Here is an 18,100-nt window from a genome sequence, read left to right on the forward strand (position 1 = left end):
GCTGACTTTGATGTCAGGACATTAATTATTAGAAGGTAACTTTACACCAGATTCCCCATGAGATTAGAGTTCCCTGAGGTGGTGGGTAGGAGGTGGGTCTCCAGCGAGAGCTTGCTGCTGTGGAACGCACAGTTGCCACTACTTCACTTAAACTCACTTGAACATTTTCCTCAGCTTCCCTGCTTCCCTAGGTCTGTGGTGGTGACCATCCAGTGAGCTGCATTCCTCCTGGCACCTGCTTTATCACAGAGGCTGCAGTTACTTAGACTGCCTGGTAGACGCTGGTGTGAATAGATGGCTTCAGCCTGCTGGTAGAAAGTGTCTTGCATTTCAACCTTGGTAACAGAGGTAGAGACTTTGAACAATGAAGGACAAACCATTACGGAGTGTCTTTGGCTCCTGAAAGGTATCTCTGACAGAAACATGCCAGCAAAATGCAGAACTTGCTTTCCTCCAGAGTTAAGTAATGGGAGGTAGAAACTGCTGTTTTTGACAGGAGGTGGTTACCTTTGGCCATGGCTGCAGGAAGCTGGGATGTGGGCTGGAAAGCAAGGTGGTGCACCTGGAGCCTCTTTGTAATCTCCAAGGGGAAGGTAGTTTTCCGGTTCTGCCTGTGCTTAAATTTGTTGGTGACACATTAAAAGAAGGCTCAGATTGAGAAAGGCCTTGTTGGAATACCTCAGCAAGCAAATGGTAATGGATGAAGAAAAAGGAACAGGGTGATGGCTGGACTCCAGGGAAAGAGAACTGGTAAAGCAGTAGGAATGGATGGATTCCTCTTTCTGTCTGAAGAGTGTTTCTTATGTCTGTAAGGATGCAAGATGTAAATTACATGGGGTGCAAATACACGGCAGAAGAGATATGATGATGATATGATGTGGCAGCCTCTGCATCCTCAGATCAGAGATCTTTTGGCTGCTAAGCAGGGCTTAGTAGACACTGTGCTGCCCTTCTCTGATCAGACCCCATTGTGCAGTTTTGGAATTGAGTTGCAGAAACTCTGAAAAACAATCTCAAAATACCTGAATTATCTTTCCAAACCCTCACTCATTAGAGCTGTCTGCAGAGTTCTCACTCTGATATTGGGGGTTAGCTGAACATTTAATGTTAGGAAATTCTTACTTTTAATTGTGATGGTTTGGTTTTTTTGCGGTGTGGTTAGGCATGCACAGATCTGCTCCTTTGTACAGGAAAGTATGTTTCTTCATGTTAAGTAGTAGATAGGTAACGTGTCTTGGTCTGGAAATTATGATACCAGCATTTGGTGTTGGCTTGGAAAGTGGATAAAATAGCGCACTTGGAGCTCAAGGAGCGTGTGTCTGTGCAGGGCCAGCACAGGTAGGCTGCAGGGGATGCATGGGGACATCTGGCTGGATGTAAGCTGGAGGTCAGGAATGGGTGTTTACGTCTGGGAAGTAGTGGATTTTGTATCATGTTGTGTAGGTAGTTCTGGTTGGCTGGGGAATGGCTCTAGAGAGGAGGTTCCTGACTGCCCATTTTAGTACCTTGCTGGCAATGGAGACCTATCTGATAAATGACAACGTGTGGAAAGCGAGGCTTGACTGACAGTTGTAACGTGCAGTGGTCCGGAGCAGTAAACCCGCAGCAAGGAAGAGGGGTGAACGCTTAGGACTGGAGTGTATGTCTACCTTTGGCTATCTTGTGATTTCTGATGTCTTGACTGAAGTCTTTAGCTACTGCTGTGCTTTGGGCAGCGACTGATGCTTTTCCTGTGGAATCCTGCTGCTGTTAGCATTAGCTGAAGTGCCTGCTAGAGCCAATACTAAATGCTAAGTTTAGGATTTGCTAATGCAGACACTGGAATTCTCTCCGTTGTATCCCAGCACCCTTCACAACATGCCATAGGATCATAGGATATGTCTTGCTCAGTCTGTTTTTTGTCTATTTTCAGTCTGTGTGTTCAGAATGAAATGAAACTTCAGCCTGTTTGAGGAGATTGAAGTACTCCTGAGTCTCGGGGAGCCCCAGCTGATTCTCCTCTGGCCTTACTGAAGCAGCTGTGGGCAGTAGTTGTGACCAGTGTGCAACAGCCCCTTTCCCAGGGGGTGTCTCTGCATGCTCAGGATCCCTCCCGCAGTGTTGGGCATCCCCCCGGCCCCAGGAAAGCTGCAATAAGGCTCCTTCACCCGCTGGTTAGAGCTGACCCTGCTCAACTTTCTAAAAGTAGCCCTGGTCCCACCCACACAACCTCCTCTTTTAATTTCTTAAATTACCCTTTAGTGCCCACAGCAGAGTGAACATTGCCTTGTAATTTGTGTTGTCCCTTTGACAACTGAGGGAGACTCCTGTTCCCAAGGGGCCTGTGCCTGGGGGAAGGGAGAGCGGATGGAACATGTGGGAGACTTGGAAGAATATATGAGGGAATAAAGGGAGAAGAAATGAGCATCAGGTTTGTTCACAGAGCCTGGGGTTAGGCTGGCAGTTGACTCCATGGCAGTGCTGTATTAACTGTCAGAGTATTTGTTCTTGTGGGGCTCTTCAGCCGTGCGCCGCTTGCCCTGCAGTGCCTGCAGCCCACAGTGCTCCTGGCTGCTTGTTTTTCAAATGCTGTGTGCTTAAACATTTCTGTGATTTAAAGAGCTTGAATTGTTGAAGAGCCAATAGGTGTAACTGCCTCTTGTGTATTCGACTCTGGTAGTGGTTTATATTCGCATACTGCCACAGGTGCTGCTTTTTATATAAGGGTAGTAGCCAGTCTCAGATCTCTTCTAAATTGGGAGGGACACATAATGTTCTCCCTTCAGAGACTGCAGATGCTGTTTGTCTCATAGGGTGGGAGGGTGGAGTGGGGTTTTGGTTTGGGGTTTTCAGGGGTTGTGAGTCTTGGTGTTGGGTTTCGTTGGTTTTTTTAATAAGTGTGACCACAGTCCTAAGCCAGGACCCTGTCCTCAGGGTTTGCCCTCACGATGCCCACTGCGACATGGGGGGCTCTGGAAGGGGGAGCTGAGCAGGGCAGCGCTGGTAAGCGGTATCTTGGCTGGCTGAAGACTGTGTGCTGCTCAGCAACTGGGGCATAGGGAAAATTGCTGATAAATGGATTAAGTGCCTTTATTGTAGCTAATACATACAGTGAACTGTTCCTTGCATCTGCCCACTTTGCCTACACCAAAGGCTGATTTCAGTGCTAAGTACTTTGTAAGTACAAAACAAAAGGGGTTTCACTGTCCAGGGGAGCTTCCTGCATCTGGAAGCCAAGTTAAAAATTTGCAACATGTACAATGAAACCCTGCAGTGGCTCAGTTCAGAGAACTCAGGTCAGAAACTGCCTTAACCAAAACACAGCATTGCTCTCCAGAGTGAGAAGAAATGGAGTGAACCCTGGTTGGGAGCTAGTGCCATTGATTCTGTGGAAGAGGATGTGAAGCAAAGAGAACAGAAGATACCATGTGAAACAGGAATGCACAGCAGGTGAAAACTTAAGGGACAGCTTATATTCTGTAGTATGAAGTATGACACCTGTGTAAGTTATAGAATAGTCAGGAAGTGATTATGTACTGAAAAAATTTTGGAGTAGAGCAGAGAGAGCTTATGATTTTGGGACAGGGGTGATTCCTGAGTACTTGTAACGAGCTTGTAACTAGCTAGAAATATGATTCAGCTGCAAAATACTGTATTGTAAGTGAAGGGATTCTACAGGCACTATGTGGAAGGGAGTTATCTCTTCTTACATTAGATGACTGCTGAGGGTACTACTCTGGGCTTCCTACACTGATGGTGGAGAGCAGGTCACTGCTGGGCCATGACTTCTCTGACAACAGATTGCTGCTGCCTACTGAGGGGAGTTGTGCCCCATGCTCTATCAACAATAAAGAATGACAACACTGCCAACCTCTATGTCATTAGTCTGATCCTACTGACATGATTTCCACACCAATTTGCAAATATTGTCCTTTTCCTTTTTTTCCAGGACCCGTACAGCATAAGCATAGCAATGCGTTTGAAACTAATTGAAACTCATTTTTATTTTGTAGCCTGTAGACCGAGAGCCACTTTTATGTCACCTGGACCTTCTGGAACCACTTCCTGCTGGCCCAGAAGAGCTTCCTGATGAGTTTTTTGAAGTCACAGTGGATGATGTGCAGAAACGCTTGGCACAGCTGCAGAGTGAGAGGCAAGTTCCCTTCCTGCTGCCTACTTGAGACTGCTTCATTTGCTTTTGTTGAGCAGAGTGACACTGCCTATAGCTGGCTGTGATCTCTGGGTAAAGGGTTGTAGATAAGTTACTGGGTGTGGAATTAATGAATTAATGATCAGCACTGCAAATCTCTGCCTTTTATGCCATTTGAGTTTAAGGGCAATGTCCTGTTGCTGTGATAGGACTTGTGTTTTTGTGTGAATCAGTTGAGCGCTTGTGCATGGGATAATGTTTTCATGTGGATGTTGAAACTTCCATCCCGAAGTGTCTGTGGGTCTGATGTGGGGATAAGTTTATCTGAGAACCTCAGGCAAATGAGGGTGGGCCCCCACTGAGAAAGGATTAGAAGAAAAATTCCTGTGTTCTGCATTTCAGGGAGTTACTCAAAGCCACTTAACACCCCACCACATTTTATTTCTTTCCTCCTCTGTTCTTCTGAAAGAGGAGCCACTGGCTTTGTAGTGAGATGTGCTCTTACTAGAGGCCCAAAGTGGCAGTGAGCTCATGCTATCTGTTTTGAACTGACTTTACATTAACTTAAGTAGGAATGAAATGAATAGAAATTGTAACTTTTGATGGCTAAATATGTGAATACAATAATCCAGCTTCATAGGAATAACTCTCAGTAACTACAGTAGTAACTAGTAGCATTTTCAGCCGTTAAGAAACACCTTATATTTTAACAGAAAAGACCAACTTTGAGATGTTACTTAAATGGAAATAAAGTGAAATCAAATTTAGTCACATGAGAATGTTTGGAACACACACAAAGAAGGGGAAGAAGTATAGGAAGCTGGACTAACTATGCATCTCACTGTTCAAGTAGCTTGCTGTGAAATTTTCATGATTTTACTCTTACTCCACTTCTGGGCTAAAAATCCAGATTAAGATAAACTAGCCTCCCCATCACAGCAGCAGTTTGCTGTTTGTATTTTCCTGAAGAAATCAATTTCGTGAATGTATTTAGTTTCAAGTGAGTCATAACATTCCTTTAAACATTACAAGCATTCTCTGAGACTATGGGACAGCCTGCTTCACACTCTAACCAGGTCTGATTTGAAATTCTTACTTAGAGTTGATTTTTTTCCCCAAAGGCTGTTGAAATCCACATGAAATCACAGATTGGCCTGAAAATTCTGCAATTTGTAGGTCTAGAATATTTATTGGTACAAAGGTAGGATCATTTGTTTGGGGGTTACTGGAATACAGCACTCTCAAAAAAAAAACCAGAAAAAACCCTAATTTCCAAATTCGCTGATGCTTGTAAATGCATTTGCCCCTCACAGACACAGGTAAAAATAAAAGCAAGTTACACATGAATCTGATACCAGTTGGCTTCTGATCTCACGTAGCAAATCTTACCAAAAACTCGCTGCACATAGTGCAGTATTTTAAATGCAATTAGAATTTAATTCTGACTTTGTGAAGAGCTGGAAATTTGTGTGGATCAGTATTTGGTACACAAAGAGGGAAGGGAGCTGGCACTTCCACAGTATCTTGGGATATGCTGTACCAGCTGACAGTCTGGGCATGCTCGGTTAAGTCTATACTTGTTTTGTTCAGCAGCTATTCCCAAGATACTTCAAATTGTATAGGTGTAAGAGATTAACTTGCAAATGGTTGTGCAGAATTACAAGATCAAATGTTTCACCACAATCTAGCCTCGTAAATTGATTATTCAGAATTAAGTGTGACCAAGGAAGAAGGTCTAAAGCTGAGCATCGAATCTGTTTGGTCTAACCTTATTTCTTCACTTACAGGAAAATATATAATTGTTTTCTTGAATTCATTGTTTCATTTTAAATTTTGTTTTCACCCACTACTCCTTTTAAGACATCAGTCTGCAGTGCCAGTTCTTGAATGATCTGAAACTTCTCTTCTTGTTTCCTTGTAGCTAACTAATACCCATTAATTTCTTGTGCTAGCATTGTTTTACAGCTTCAGTAGCTCTTCTTGCTCCCTGGAGTAATTACATCCAACTTAGGCACTGTTTTACGGGATTAATAATTCTGTCTCTTCTTGGGTAGTGTAAGCAAACATTCCTGTGCTTTTCTTAATAACTTCTCTGGCATCTGCTCTAGTGAACTTATTTTAAAACTTGTACATTAATGTTATATAGTATTTTTGCTGATGCTCAGTAGTTCTATATATGAGATTCTGGGATAGGAGCCATAGAAGGTTGGGAAAATGCTGAGAGAGAGACACAGAACAATTGAGCATTCTCATCAACTCTGCTGGTTACAGAAGTGACAGCTTGTCTTCTTCCCATATATCTAGGAAACGCCTGGAAGAAGCTCCACTGATGACAAAATCCCTGAGGGAGGCTCAGCTGAAGGAAAAGTTAGAGCGTTACCCAAAGGTAGCCTTTGTTCTTTTCCGGTCCCTCTGGCTAGTACAGGCTCGGGGGTTGAGTAACTTTGGGAATCAGTTGTGATAACAGGACCTTGAGCTACTTACAGGAAGACACTTCAAATTTCTGTCCCTGTTTATTGCTTGTGGGACTTGCACAACAGTTGTGCCACATAAAATCAGCTGTCCTGTAGTGACACGGGTGGGGGCAGGCAATCTATCTCCTTTGATTTTGTTCCAGATGTTTCAAACCCCTTATGTTGTGCACACATGAATGAATGATGAGAAAATGAACATGAGCTGGCTTCAGTGTGTGCTCGCAGCCCAGAAAGCCAACCATATCCTGAGCTGCATGAAAAGGAGCGTGACCAGCAGGTCGAAGGAGGTGATCCTGCCCCTCTACTCTGCTCTTGTGAGACCTCACCTGGAGCATTGTGTGCAGTTCTGGTGTCCTCAACACAAAAAGGCCATGGAACTGTTGAAACAAGTCCAGAGGAGGCCACGAGGATGATCAGGGACTGGAGCACCTCCCGTATGAAGACAGGCTGAGGAAGTTGGGGCTGTTCAGCCTGGAGAAGGCTGCGTGGAGACCTCATAGCAGCCTTCCAGTATCTGAAGGGGGGCTATAGGGATGCTGGGGAGGGACTGCTCATTAGGGACTGTAGTGATAGGACAAGGGGTAACGGGTTAAGACTTAAACAGGGGAAGTTTAGTTTGGATATAAGGAAGAAATGGTTTCCTGTTAGGGTGGTGAGGCATTGGAATGGGTTGTCCAGGGAGGCTGTGAATGCTCCATCCCTGGCGGTGTTCAAGGCCAGGTTGGACAGAGCCTTGGGTGGCATGGTTTAGTGTGAGGAGTCCCTGCCCATGGCAGGGGGGTTGGAACTTGATGATCTTAAGGTCTTTTCCAACCCTGACTATTCTATGATTCTATGAATGACTGAGCTTTCTGATTAGCCTCTCCTCTGTAGACTTATATTTTGAAAGTATCTGACTGCAGGCTAAATAATAAGATGTTTCAGATTGGAGATATCTTACTTTATAAATGCAGTCCTAATGCCGTTTTTGTCTTTGGTTACTTACTGCAAAGCAGTATGAGATTAAGTTCCCAAGTTAAGTATTTTTGACCAGTGCTGGAAATAGAATGGTAAGAATTACTTCAGACATATGGCAGGAGGATTCCTGCTGCTATGGACACTTGAGGATACTGATAGCGCTGTCTGTACCTGTCCATGTGTAACTTTCTTCTTTGTACATCACTTAGGCAGGACGCTCCTGCTCTCTGAGTTCTGCTGCATTGTACATCATGCTGTTGCTATAGATCAACTCTCTTACAGCCTTTGAAAGACAGACAGCCCATGTTCTTTGAGGAGCTGCCAGTATGCTGTTCTACTCCTGTAATGGAAATATCTCAAATCTCCCAATTTAAAAATAACCAAACAACCTACCAGCCAAAACCCCCAGACCCCACCTTGCTCACCAATTCTAAGCCAAGGAGGGATGTTACAGTACAGCCATAATAATTCACCTGATGTGCTTTGCTTTTGATTTAGGTGGTGCTGAGAGTCCGTTTTCCAGACCGTTATGTTCTACAGGGGTTCTTCCATCCTAGTGAAACTGGTAAGAGCAGTCTCCAGTCTGTGTAGCTGCAGCTGACGTCTTATCACCGATCAGTTGCATGATAGAAGGGCATGGCTCTGAACAGATCTTTCTGCTGTCCATGGAAGTAATACTGCTCTGAAAAAGCAACAGTAGCTGGTTATGCTGTCCTTACAGGGCCCCTGAATGGGGTGAGGAATCTGGAGGGATTAATTTAGCTAAGGGGAGTTTATTTCCAGGACTGCTTGGCTGAGACTGTCAGCCTGCTTGGTGGTGAAATACTTGCAGTCAGGAAACTGTCCCCTCTGATATCCCGTTGCTTGTGTCCAAATAGTGTGTTACTGAGATGAGTTTGGACACCTCCTCTATGAAACCAGCACCACCCCCTTGTCCCAATCTGAAATAAACCCCAAACCAGGAAGAAGAAAAAGAAGCTTTACCTACTGTAATAATGGGATGAACCTTTCTGCCTCTATCAGTTCACAAAAGGTGGCCAGACCATACACCAAGTAGCTCTTCCTATTGCAGTGGAGATCCCCTCATTCTCTGCTGGCATTGATGCTTACCTACAGTGAGGGGGGTTGTTTTTAGTACTTTTGTATGGAACAAGAACTAATAATTAGTTACCAGAGTCTCACCTGGCTGGGCTCTGCAAATCTTACAGCTGCTGTTGGATTTCCTAGGAGAACTTCACTGGTATCCTTAAATTTGCCTAGGGAGCAACCAGTCCAGCTTTGTTTGGGGGGTTTTGTGTGTTTTTGGTTGTTTTTTTTTTGTTGTTGTTCAAGATATTTGTAGTAGTAAAAGTGTTCCTTTAAGGAAAAGGTTATCAGCAGCTGTTACAGGGTATCCTTTTTGCCCTGCATCTGAAGAAGCAAACCTAGTTCAGCAAACCTTTCTTTCTTTTTTCCACAGTTGGCATTTTGAGAGCCTTTGTAAGAAGCCATCTTGCAGATGCAGAGTTGCCATTTTACTTGTGTGAGTGTGCTGTTGGTAATATTTGGCCTTACTTTACAAAGCCTATTCCTAGCTGTGGTGCATATGGGATCTTTTAATGCCTTGAGGCACCTGGGGAAGAATTTCTTCCCTAAATACAGCCTCAGAGTGCAAAGGTGTAACCTGCTCACTCAGGCACTTTGTGCTTGTGCCTAGCAAGAAGCCTGTGTGGGCAGTGTGAATGCGTCACTGCTTTAATAAGCAGCAGTCCCTCCCATAGCTGCTGTATTTATTGTTTTGCTTCTTGGGTGGTCCTGTTTTGTAACTTGTTTTTTAACTTCAGTTGTTGCACCTCCCAGAACCATCTTGAATGATGAAAGTTTGACGCTCTTGGAGGTAAGTGCTCAACGTGTGTGTATCTCTCTGACTTGCTGCTCCCCTTGACCCTGCCATGTGCTTTAGTTACCTTGAAACAAAGCTGTATCATGCTGTGATCCCTGTAGGCTTCTGCTTAGCCAGGGCTAATGGAACCAGGTGTTTTGGAGCACAAGCTCCTCACCAGAAGAGGTCCACCTTGTGCAACAGTATGCACTGGCATATTGTGTCAGAGGTGGGGGGATCACATTGTTTCATACAAATGCTATTGCCTTGCGGATTGTGAACTGTATTTAACCTTGAAACATTGTTACAAGAGCTGAGCTAAGGTAAGGTTGCTGTATCTTAGTTGGATAGTATAGTTATAGTATATATATAGTATATATATACACACTATATATACTATATATAGTATACTTATATACTAACTTAGTATACATTTATGTATATATAACTTAGTATACTCAGTTGTATCTTAGTATAGTAAGAGATGGGAGACAGGATTTGGATAGGTAACTTTTCAATTTCTGTAGCAGGAGCTAGAGGCCATATTAGACAAAAATTTGAGCTTTTTGTTAATTGTTAATCACTGTGAGAATCTATTTTAAGCCACCTTGTACGTGGAGGAACGCGTACTCTCTGTGTGTAACTCTTCTCCAAGGCTGAAAGTCTGCTTTAGACATCCAGACTCTTGAAGGTTTTTTGCAAATATCCAATAAGGTGGACTTGAAGTCTCTGGCCAGAGACCGTTGGCTGTGTAATTACGCATGTATTAAGAGACTGATAGAGTAATTTTGGCCAGTGACTTTGCCCCAGCCTCACCCTTTTTAAATGTGCTGTTATTCAGAACAACACGGAGTTTGTAAAGAGGCACTGGAGATGGCTGCAGGTGACAGGGCCAGACAGACCGCAGTGAGATGCTTCCCAAGGAAGCAGAAGGGGTGGGGCAGGAGAGGGACAGAGAAAGCACTTGTCAGACAGCATGGTGAATCAGGTAGGGATTAGCATGCCTCTGAAGTTGTTTTTAATGGAGCTTTCCAAATTCCACAACTTCCTGACCAGGTCATTTGGAAGAGATACACGTGCAGCTCTTTTTTAGACTAATGAATATTCAGGAAAGCAAAGTGTGGATCTCTGTGTTCACAGTGGGAAGTGTCTCCCCTTCCTAATACCCTGCTAAGAATTACTTCCTGAAATTTGAAGTTTTGGGAGTGGTTTTGTTGATGCTGGAGTTCCTTGTATTGTCACCATGCCTGTGACAGGCTTAGCTTCCTAGGGAGCCTGGAGCTTCTTGGGGATCTCAGCCCTCTTTGGTTGTGTGGCTCAGGAATTGCTGTGCAGTTGCTTTTGGCCTCCATCCAGCTTCACAGCCCGAGGGCTCTCTGCTTTTACCAGCCTCCCTGTGCTCTACTTGACCATGGCCTCTGTTTGAATGGGCAGTGCATGGATGTGCTTCCACCAACAGGAATGGGACTATGGTTGTGTTGGTAAGACAATGTCATTGTGGGTGGGGAGAACAACGATTTTTCTTTTCAAAGAACACAAGAGGTTCCACTTAAACTTGAGAAGAAACTTCTTCTCAGCGAGAGTGATGGAACACTGGAACAGGCTGCCCAGGGAGGTTGTGGAGTCTCCTTCCCTGGAGACATTCAAAACCCACCTGGACACATTCCTGTGTAACATTATCTAGGTGTTCCTGCTCCGGCAGGGGGATCGGACTAGATGATCTTTCGAGGTCCCTTCCAATCTCTAGCATACTGTGATACTGTGAAAGCCATTTTGTATATTTTAACTAATAATGAAAATGCCAGTGGAAAGCACTTTGTATCTTTGAGCCAGGAGATTTTACCATTCGGACATGAAGGCAGTTCTCCAGCTTCCTCTGATTTGAGCCATCTCACCCACATCTGCCACCCAAAACACTGTCTCAAGACACACATGGTAACCATGATGGGAAAAGCAAAGGACAAATCTTGTGTTCAGATTCTGAGAAATACCACGAAGGGGAAGCTGCTGTGGCTGCACTGCTAATGATGCATTTGGAAAACTTTCAGAGGAACAGCAGATAATGAAAAATGGTCTGCACTCGTTAGCAGTTCTGAGGCAAAGGAAGCAGCCCGAGAGCTGGGACTAGCACAGACTGCTCTGATACACCACACTACTCACAGCCTTCTTCCTTCTCAGTCTCTTCTTTTGGTCCTAAGCTGTCATGTCTGAGCACATCCCTCACCTACAGTTCATTTACATGTTTTTTGTCATGCTCTTTGGAATGCTTATTTCGCCTTTCCAAAGCATGCTGTCTCTGCATCTCTCACCAACAGAGGTTTCCTGCATGAAATGTTTTTTCTTCTGTCTTTTTCTAAGATTTGGCTGGGATGTGTTTCTGTATTTCCTACCTTAGCCTTAAGACTTGTGCCCCTACAAAATATCCGGTGTTCTTTTCAGTGTCTCTATAGGAAGTGATGTTGTCCCCCACCCAGTATGCTATATTTTCCTCTAGCATCTCATGGATTTCAAGTTTTGACACTATTTATTTTTCCTTTAAGATGGGCTTTCCTTTTTGTTTTGTTAAGTGCATCCTAGATGCCGAAGGCTCACAATCTGCCTCTGTAATCAACCTTTATCCTATTCTCAGTTCCTTTTCTATTGGATCTTTTGTTGCTCCTTTGAATTCAAGGTATTACTTTTCTGATGCAGCTTTCTTCCATTGTTTCTGTCACTGGTGGGAAACACCCTGTCTGCTCACGTGCCTGTCCTTACTACCTTGAGATCTCCTGTGACTGTTGTCTTCCTCTTCTTTTTTAGTTAGCTTCTAAATCCTTTGCAAACCATACTCATTCCACAAGGAAAAGGGCGTGTCTCTGCCTTTTCAACGAACTTGAATGCAGCACCACCTTTGCTGACCTGTATGTGCCTCCTATTCATCCAGCCTCTGATGCTGTATCCAGTCCTTGTTAGTCCTTAGCTTTGGTCTGTCTTCCAAATAAAGTTCAAAATCTTCTCACCTATATTTACCCCTTGCCCCCAACAGACATCTAATGTTTCTCTGGATGTCTTCTGAAACATAACTTGTTCTGTGAAACACCACAGAAATAATTACATGTCCCTGTCTTTGAAACCTTCTGGCAGGAGTTGTGCTTCATTTGCTGCGTTAAAGCCTTTGTTCTGTACCTGGCACTGTTACTTGTGCTTATTACACTTGTGGGAAGTTCCCAGTTTCCTAGTTGTGACATGTAGTGTGGAATTCATTCCTTGCAGCAGCTCACTGGGACATACACATGTGTTACATTAGTGCTCTGTAGAGACCCGGATTTGTCTTTCAGACTTTCAGTCTTTCAGATTCCTTTAGAAATCACAACCTGATGGAGAACCTGGTCAGTTTTCCTGTCAAGCATCCTCCATGTGTGGTGTCTGTCCCGAGACTGAAGTGTTTGTGGTGTTGCACAGCAGAGGTGCAGAGCTGATGTTAGGACAGAACTGACTGTCCAAGGTACAGTGCTCGAAAGCTGGACATTCTCCTGCAAATTGACTGGTTTAAGGAATAATTTTTCTCTTTTCCCACTTCCTCTGTGTGAACACAGAACAACAGCATCTGATTAAGACAAAGGGTGGCAAATCCAAACTTTATTTAAGAATTATTTTTTTCCATGCAACATGTAATCCCAGTGCAGTCTGACTAAACTGTGTGTAAAAAGTGCTTGTGTTGAGAATTTGGGTATGCTTGAAGAAAAGTGGATTTTTTAAACATAATCTAAGAGTACAGGATCATTACAATTATTTGTAAAATGTGCAAAGACAAACCTCGTGCTTCACATTTGTTAGGGATTGTAACGTGATGTTTTGAGAGGTTACTACATTTCCCAACGGTTGTATGACTTGGCATTTTCTTCTTAGCCACCTGGTTCAGTGTATGTAAATGCAGTGATGCATGTGCTGGGAAAAATAATTTGAACTTGTCGTGGTTTAAACCCAGTCAGGTAATTCGTTCGCTCACTTCCCCCCCTTTCTTGCCCTCCCCCTGCTCTCGGAGGGACGGAGAGGAGAATCAAAAGAATGCAACTCCCACGGGTTGAGATAAGAACAGTTTAGTAAGCATATGCATATGTATCATATCATATCATATGTATCATATCATATGTATCATATGCATCTCAGTGACCTGTTGGGTTGGTTCTCATTGCCATGGAGCAAGGTGATGAATCATCAGCTCATCACTGAATAGTCAAAATTGAAATGACCTCCTTTTCAAACCCAAAGTATTCAGAACAAAGTAGATAACAAAATGAAGAGCATCACTGGATGAAACCAGGGTTTGCTTGCATCTTGAGTAATATTTGCAGATCTGGTCTCATCTTAAAAAGGAGCTGGGAAGGATGCAGTAAAGGGAAATGGGGATCATCAGATGTGTGGAATGGCTCTTGCATAGAGAAAGACTGAGTAGGCTAGGGCTTGTCAGTCTGCAGAAGATATGATTGGGAAAGAAATGACATATCAAGGAGAAACTGGAAGGGATTTATTTCTTGCTCTGTCCAGGGAAGGAGTGAGCGGCATCAAGGGGATAGAAGAACGTAGTTGTTCATGCAACAGAAAACCAAGGTGTAGAATTTCTTGTCACAGGGTCCTGCATACTACAAGTATGTACTGGTTCCAGAGGAATTTGGACAAGTGCAAAGAAGATATTGACTGTGAGTCTCTCTTGAACCTCTCTTGAGCCATGTCAGGAAGCTTCTGGACTGAAAATCATTGCTAGCTAATATTATTAGGGGAAAGAGCAGGGATACTCCTCTGCACATCTGTTTTTTTTAGGTTGTTTTGGTTGTGGTTGGAGACAGGATACTGGCTGGAATGAATGAACTTGTGACCTGTGTACACTTGTTCTTAACATCCTTGTGTACTGCTGGAAGTGGGCTACTTTGGCATTTTACCTGACCCGATAGCACTTCCTGTATTGACTCAATTACCCTATAGATTGAATGGTAACGGACTAATACACATGAAATGGCACACCAAATTTCAGCTCTGTGAAAGTAAAGGTTTTGTTCACACGCATCAGTTAGCTCTACAAGAGTTGGCTAATGCAGTTATGCCAATGGACCCAAGCAGACTTTTCCTCCAGGGGACCTTGCTAAAGTGCATAGTGACTTTAAAGAACTCACTTTATTATTTTTTTTTCTCCTTCTCCAGTTATGAACTGTGCAAAGTTTTTGCTCCTGGTGCAGCTTGTTGCCTTAGTCCATTTGGTGCAGAAGCCTCAGATGGTTGGAAATGTGTACGCAGCTGTAGGCATTCACCTGTATTCACCTATGCCCATTCACTGTGAGATTTCAAAATGCTCCTGATTTCGAAAGCTTATCCCCACAATTAGGAAAACCCACCCAGTTCTTCAGAGCTGACTTGCAAAATAGAGTTCATGGTGCAAGGAGCAGGAGAGCATTGTTGTAATTGAGCTGTTCTTTAAAAATATCAAGTTCTATTCTGGGAGACTTTAGCTTGGTTGTGGGGCCCTGGGCACTGGAATTGAGTGCATGATTTGACCCAAATGCTTGAGGCTCGCAACACTGCTCCAGTGAGGTGAGCAGAGTAGAGGTTTAGCAATAAGTGAAGATGTGTCACTGGATTGGCAAGAAACAGCAGGGGAATTATTTTGTTAGAGGAGCAGAGAAATTCATGTGTGTTCAGGATGAGGTGGGAGAAGGCTGCAAAGGGCTGAGGCAACTTGGAAGGATAAAATGGGATGAAGAGAGGGAGGGGAAATAAATGCTGTGCCTGGATGGGGTTGGGTTCCACAGTCTGTTTAGAGCTTGAGATTTTGGGGCAGTGGCCCCTGTGCTGCTGGAATATGTGCTGGGGGCCAGGCAGATGAGCATGTGTGAAAAGAGTTGTTTGATGCAACTGGGTGTAAAATGGCCATTATGTAAAGTGGGTTTGCAGATTGGAAGAGCTGTGTTTAGTGCCAGTGACCATGCAGCATTCTGTCCCTTGCCTGGGGCCTTTTGTCCCTTTCAGGTCATGTCCTGTTATGGCAAGAATGATTCTGTGTGTTTATAAGCATTTTATTTGGATGAAGCATCAAACAGGAAAAAACCAATTCCTGACGGGAGCTTGTCATACCATTGTGGTTACCCTGCTGCTTGTCAGAGACCACAGGGCTCTGACCTGGGAGGATGGTGCCTTATCCCAGTTTAGGTTGGCTGGTTCTGTGTGAAGCTTTGCTCTCTGTTAACAGTGTAAATCCTTTTTCATCTCTAACTTCTGCCAGTGAAGGGCCTGTGCCGTAATGTCTTCTGCTCAGGTAGGCTTTCCCTCTGCTGTGGCAGATCCGAGTGCTTGGCAGGGGCTGAAGGGGCCTTTCTTCTCAGGGAAGAAACGGCTGTGGAAGTTGCTCTGGCTTTTGTGTCCCTGGCAGCTGTGTTATTGTTGGATGCCCTCTTTGCGGGTGGCTGGTGCTAATCAGGCTGCTTTGCCTGGGCCTCAGCACTCCAGGAGAAATCACAGTGGGGCAGAGCAGGAGGAAGAGAGGTGACATTTCTGGTACTGGGCCAGGCGGGGCAGTGCTGGGGACAGGCCTTGCTCACCCTTCTCACTTGCTCTCTAGTGTTGCCTTCCAACCATGAGCTCTTCAGTGTGAGAAGTTTGTGCTGGTTAGCGCCCAACCTCACTGCAGGGCTGCGGTCCTGGTGCTGTGCTGGGTGGCTTTGGGCTCTGCATGGGTGAGGGCTTCGCCCCTTTCAGACATCCTGTGGTCTGTGGAAGGGAAATCTTTGTGCTTTAGTCAGAGCTCCCTTTCTGGTCCGGTTTTACAAAGGCAATCGTAGGGCAGATTGCACTGAACCTAAGTATGTGAGGGATAACTGTGAGCCATAATTGAAGTTGTATGAACCTTAGAATTCCTGTTCCTGACTTCCAGATGCAGGTCTGTGCTTACCCTGCCCCAGGAATGCTTCTCCTTTTTTTAATGTGGTTCCTTTTGCTTTTGCTCTTGGGGACTTGTTAAATTCCTGTTCTCCAAATACAGTGCTGAAGCTCTTGAGAAAAATGAGAACTAGTTAAGAAAACCTAAGAGTAAGGGAATAGAGGTTGGCTTGTGGCTTCTGCACGGTCTGTCCTTGGTTTTCTGGGTTGCTTCTTTTCAAAATACATGACTGTGTCATGTCTAAGCACAAGTGGGCCACTGTTGTTACTTTTAAGTAAGACTATGGCAGAGAAACATCCAATTATTTATTCCCTTCAGTTTAGTCGTAGGCTAATTAATTGCCTTCTGCTTTCTCCTTTGGGAAGTGCCTTGGTACATAGAGAATTCTAATGGCATCCTTCAAGGTTATGGAATTCTCTTGATGAACTTCAGAAGGATTTTCTAGAAACTTATGGTCTTTGCTGAGACAGAGGCAGAGCCTGCTTGAGCCCAGGCACAGTGTCCTGGACACTGGTCACTGCCAGCCTGGCTGTTTCAGCAACTTACTGTCAAGGAGCCTGTATGATTCCTGAGGGTATCACCGCTAGGGTAGAGGGCAGAGTTGCTTCTGCGATATGACTGGGACTTGGCTGTTTGGGATTGTTTGTCCAGTGTCAGACATGAATCATGGACTTGTGCCTGGCTTTCCCAGTCCTAAGTTAGCAGTAGGCTGTCCTGCACTCTGCAGACGGCCTTGGTACAGGCTGTGAGAACAAGTGATGGTGTCCGAGGCAGCAATGTGAGCACATTTGAGCATTCAGTATTTAGACATGACTGAAGTTTGTGCTGTAGCTAATAGCAGGAGTCACTGCAGATGGTGGAGTACCATATTATCAACACTTCTGCTTTCTCTCCACCCTCTCACTCTATTCAAGCTGGTAAGATTGGAACCACATTCATTAAATTTGATGACTTCCCATGAAGGGAGAACCTTTACGATGCAAAACCGGGGAAAGACAAATATTGTCAACTTGTTTGCCAAGATACTTGGGCTGAAAAAGCTGTCTGAAGTGAATTCTCCCAAAATATGTGTGTATTTACAGTATAGTGAGCTCACAGATTGGCAGCCAACGTGAAGTTTTTTGAACCCATAAAGACTTCAAGGCATTGCTTTGATTTTTTGTTATTGCTGTTTTTGCTGGCTGCCTTATCCTCATGTCCCTTGAAGTGTTTTATAATGTTCTGCTCTCTAGAACTGATCAACTGCAGGCATCCCTGTTGTAGCACTTGGCATCAGGTTCCATATAACTCTTATTGCTTGTTTGTGTTTTTCTAGGCTAGCCAAGCTTTTCGGAGTTGTTTCTTAGCTTCTTTCTCCTTCCAGAAATGCGCTTGTGGAGTGCACATCTGGGGTGGGTTAGTGGAAAAAAATCATTGATTGCTGTGTTAATGCTAGGAAAGAGTTAGTAGAAGGTAAGAATACCAGCCACTGGAAAAGTCAAGGCAGCAAAGAGGGCAGGAGGCCATCGTCCATCTTCAGAGGAGCTGAAGGAATCGCAGGCTTCCACATAAATATTTAGATCTTCTAATCAGATCTTAGAGCGCATTGAGTGTTTCCTCTGGTGGGTACCATGGGGCAGACATCCAGAGGAGCTGTTTGTTCCTTCTTTTGCCTTTGGTTCTGTTTCCATATCCTGTTTGTTAATGCCAGCTTGGGCAATAAGTCTGGCTTGCTTGTCCAGTGAAGCTGACTACGAACTGAGCAGTGTGAAGTCTTCTCTGCTTTTGGCATG

General features: G+C 44.3%; 1 protein-coding gene across 4 annotated transcripts in view; it reads left to right on the forward strand.

Moving 5' to 3' along the window:
* Positions 1 to 18,100, forward strand: part of ASPSCR1 (ASPSCR1 tether for SLC2A4, UBX domain containing) — a 38,527-nt gene that overhangs the window by 12,087 nt on the left and 8,340 nt on the right. For all 4 annotated transcript variants that reach the window (XM_061479937.1, XM_061479934.1, XM_061479935.1 and 1 more), the window contains exons 8-12: positions 3,993 to 4,132; positions 6,434 to 6,515; positions 8,059 to 8,125; positions 9,020 to 9,082; positions 9,384 to 9,436. In XM_061479937.1, the coding sequence (XP_061335921.1) occupies positions 3,993 to 4,132; positions 6,434 to 6,515; positions 8,059 to 8,125; positions 9,020 to 9,082; positions 9,384 to 9,436 (405 nt within the window). The remainder of the gene's footprint in view (positions 1 to 3,992; positions 4,133 to 6,433; positions 6,516 to 8,058; positions 8,126 to 9,019; positions 9,083 to 9,383; positions 9,437 to 18,100) is intronic.

The sequence above is a fragment of the Pezoporus flaviventris genome, unplaced genomic scaffold, assembly GCF_033815535.1.
Source record: "Pezoporus flaviventris isolate CSIRO_AGI_PZ_B2104156 unplaced genomic scaffold, CSIRO_AGI_Pfla_v1 ptg000158l, whole genome shotgun sequence".
Classification (NCBI taxonomy): domain Eukaryota; kingdom Metazoa; phylum Chordata; class Aves; order Psittaciformes; family Psittacidae; genus Pezoporus; species Pezoporus flaviventris.